The sequence below is a fragment of the Lactuca saligna genome, chromosome 5, assembly GCF_052625555.1.
Source record: "Lactuca saligna cultivar CGN05327 chromosome 5, ASM5262555v1, whole genome shotgun sequence".
NCBI classification, from domain to species: domain Eukaryota; kingdom Viridiplantae; phylum Streptophyta; class Magnoliopsida; order Asterales; family Asteraceae; genus Lactuca; species Lactuca saligna.
The window spans coordinates 240,574,329-240,577,273 of record NC_136421.1 but is presented as its reverse complement, the minus strand read 5'-3'; the positions used below and the strand labels follow the sequence as shown (position 1 = coordinate 240,577,273).

At 35.3% G+C, this 2,945-nt stretch overlaps 1 protein-coding gene across 1 annotated transcript; it reads left to right on the top strand.

Moving 5' to 3' along the window:
- The first annotated feature begins 825 nt into the window (after positions 1 to 825).
- LOC145046432 (uncharacterized) lies at positions 826 to 1,860 on the top strand. Its single transcript, XM_078994719.1, has 2 exons — positions 826 to 1,411; positions 1,481 to 1,860. The coding sequence occupies exons 1-2, from the start codon at positions 826 to 828 to the stop codon at positions 1,858 to 1,860; spliced, it is 966 nt and encodes a 321-aa protein (XP_078850845.1).
- Positions 1,861 to 2,945: the final 1,085 nt, after the last annotated feature.

Genomic DNA, 2,945 nt, shown 5'->3' with positions numbered 1-2,945 from the left:
AGATGTTCCCGAAATCCTAACGATACGTTCTCCTCCGCAATTGCAGTATGCCATTAGCCTTGTTTTTCTTATAAATAGGAGTTGCTTTGACAGATACATTTTTCATACTGAGTGACACCCTTTTATAGAAGAAATCATGTTACAGACAATTCTTTTTTACTATGAAATGAACTGATTTGACTATGAATTCAAAAAGTTGAACTACGAAATCCAGACAAGTACATTATGTAGTATTGTCTTGTCGGTCAGTGAAATTTGACTATGAAATGAACTGGTTTGACTATGAATTCAAAAAGTTGAACTACGAAATCCAGACAAGTACATTCTGTAGTATTTTCATGTCGGTCAGTGAAATTTGACTATGAAATGAACTGGTTTGACTATGAATTTAAAAGGTTAAACTATGAATTGTGAACAGTAGAGATACAATATTTTCTATTTATAATCTCATTTTATTGATATTGCATTTGTGTGATGATTGTAGAACACTTTCATCGGTTTTGAAAATGAGTACTAACATCGGAAGAAGCTTTTCTCAACTACCAATTTTCTTGCATAACCTTCAAAGAACAAATCCTAATACCTTCACATCCATCAAGAAAACCGATACCAACCGCTTTCAATTCTGTTTTGTGGCTTTAGGTTGCGTGGTATAACATACTTCTTTTATTGAGTTATATAATATTTCATGGTAATGTATCTCGATTAGTTTTTACTCATCCCTAATATGTGTTCGTTTTTATGTAGATTCGTACCTTCCTTAGGTGCATGATACCGCTGACATATGTGGGTTATTTACCCCTTATTGGGAGCTATCTGACAACAATGTACTTCGCAGTGGCTTTAGATGGAAATCATGAACCACTACTCGTAGCAATTGGTTTGGGAACCTTAGAGTGTGAAGAATCATGGAGATGGTTCATGATGAGGTTAAATGATTGTTTAGGTGACGACATAGAGGTTGGTTTCATAAGCAACCTGTGTGATAAAATAGAATTTGGTGTTCAGAGTGCCTACCAGGATTCCTATCATGGATATTGTCCTAAAGATATAGCTCGAAAGATACGTGACTCTGTGGGACATAACAGTACAGAAGTTGAATCGTTGTTTTGGAAGTCATGCAATGCATATAGCGTTGATGATTTTTACTTGTGTTTGGAAAGGTTGCAAACTGCATGTAGGAAATTACCTTTCTTTTCCTTGCTTAGGAGTCCAATTTACTGGCTTGACGATATACCGATTTCAAAATGGACACGAGCATTTTTCCCAAAAATACGCTACAATGTTAAATCGATTGACATCCCTGAAATTTTGCAAATTATATCCAGACGTGAGTTTCCTATAACAACGATAATTGAGTTAATCACCACGTCGATACAATCAAAGTATGTTGAACGGGCCGACGTGGCGGGTAAGGGAGATTGTTATATTTAGTTTTTTTAATGTGCTATTATTTTTATTAAAATATCAAATTTTACAGGGAGGTTTTCTGGTGGGTTGACCCCTTACGTTGAGAGTAAGGTTCAAAAATGTGTCAACAAGTCTTACAATTGGAATGCAAGACGTTTGTATGGGGATACATATCAAGTCGATGACAATTTTTCCACCACCAACGTACAACTTGAACGAAGGGTATGTAGTTGTGGTAAATGGCAAAAAAGCGGTATACCATGTGCCCACGCTATAGCATGTCTAAGAACCCGTACATCTGAATCCATAAACAGAATGGTTGATTACAAGTTCACTAGTTATGTGTATCGACTTGCATATGGAACAGAGTTGGTGAATACTATACCATCACATGTGCATTGGGAAATACCAAATGAAACGGTGGTCCTGTTACCTCCCTCAATGCAGTAGTTATTCATGAAGCACCTTTATATTTTATGTAGTATTATGTATTAGTGTCGTGTTACGTATTAGTTATCCGTGAAACCTGTTTACATTTTATGTCGTATTATGTATTAGTTATTTATGTACCTCATTCATATTTTATGGTGTATTATGTATTAGTTATTTAATTTATGTCGTATTATGTATTGGCTATTGAGGAAACAACATACATTAAAAGAAATGGACTTTTATTAAATAGTGATGATTACACACATACAACAACAAGCAACTTAAATAACGAAAATCCATTATCTTAACCAACATGCATATTAAAAATAAGGGACATTCTTTAAAAGATTCCATGCATATAAGTGGGTAAACTCGCTACCATCATATTCAAAACGGTATAGTTTCAAAGCCACCTGCCGTACAATGTCTTCATCCGTATCTGCATGTTCGTTATCCAACTCGTTGTAAATACGTTGAAATTCTTTCACCTTCATTTTCAAATCCAGAAACTTGGCTTTGACATCTTTTCTTCTTCGATATTGAGTACGCCCCATTAAATGGTGAAACAAATGACAGACATGAGACCAAAATGATCCAGCACGAATTTGTGGGGGACCCGGTGGAAAATCCTCCTCTACAGTTATAATCCAAGCTTCAACCAAAGCGACCTCCTCTGCGTTCCTCCATGTATGTGGTGAGTCCATAATTGCAGGGAGGGAAGTAATACGAAACAACTACAACGGATATTAAAATCTATTTATAACGACTCCTTACTTTCCTGCTGCAATGGCTTGTCAATTCAAGCAGCAATGTATTGTGTTGTCATTCGACCGGGGATGACTTGTCAACTCGAACAGTGCTCTGTTATGTTATAAGTATAGTACACTGCATTCGTTAGTTAATTTTGACTATGAAATGCAGACATATTAGAAGATTGGACTGCGATTTTGTGTAGAAACTACTATAAATTGACCTTATGTTACATAAATACTTTATTAAATAAACCAATACAGCTGTTCAAATATTGTTTTTTATATTCCACTCTCTTAGTTTCAATCAAAATGAGTTCTATATCATGGAGCAATGAAGAGTTCTTGGTTCTT

Bases quoted from the DNA above. Each gene is read 5' to 3' on its own strand.
- LOC145046432 (XM_078994719.1), top strand. From the start codon at position 826: ATGTACTTCGCAGTGGCTTTAGATGGAAATCATGAACCACTACTCGTA. The intron at 1,412-1,480 runs GTAAGGGAGATT...CAAATTTTACAG, and splicing joins TGAACGGGCCGACGTGGCGG to GGAGGTTTTCTGGTGGGTTG.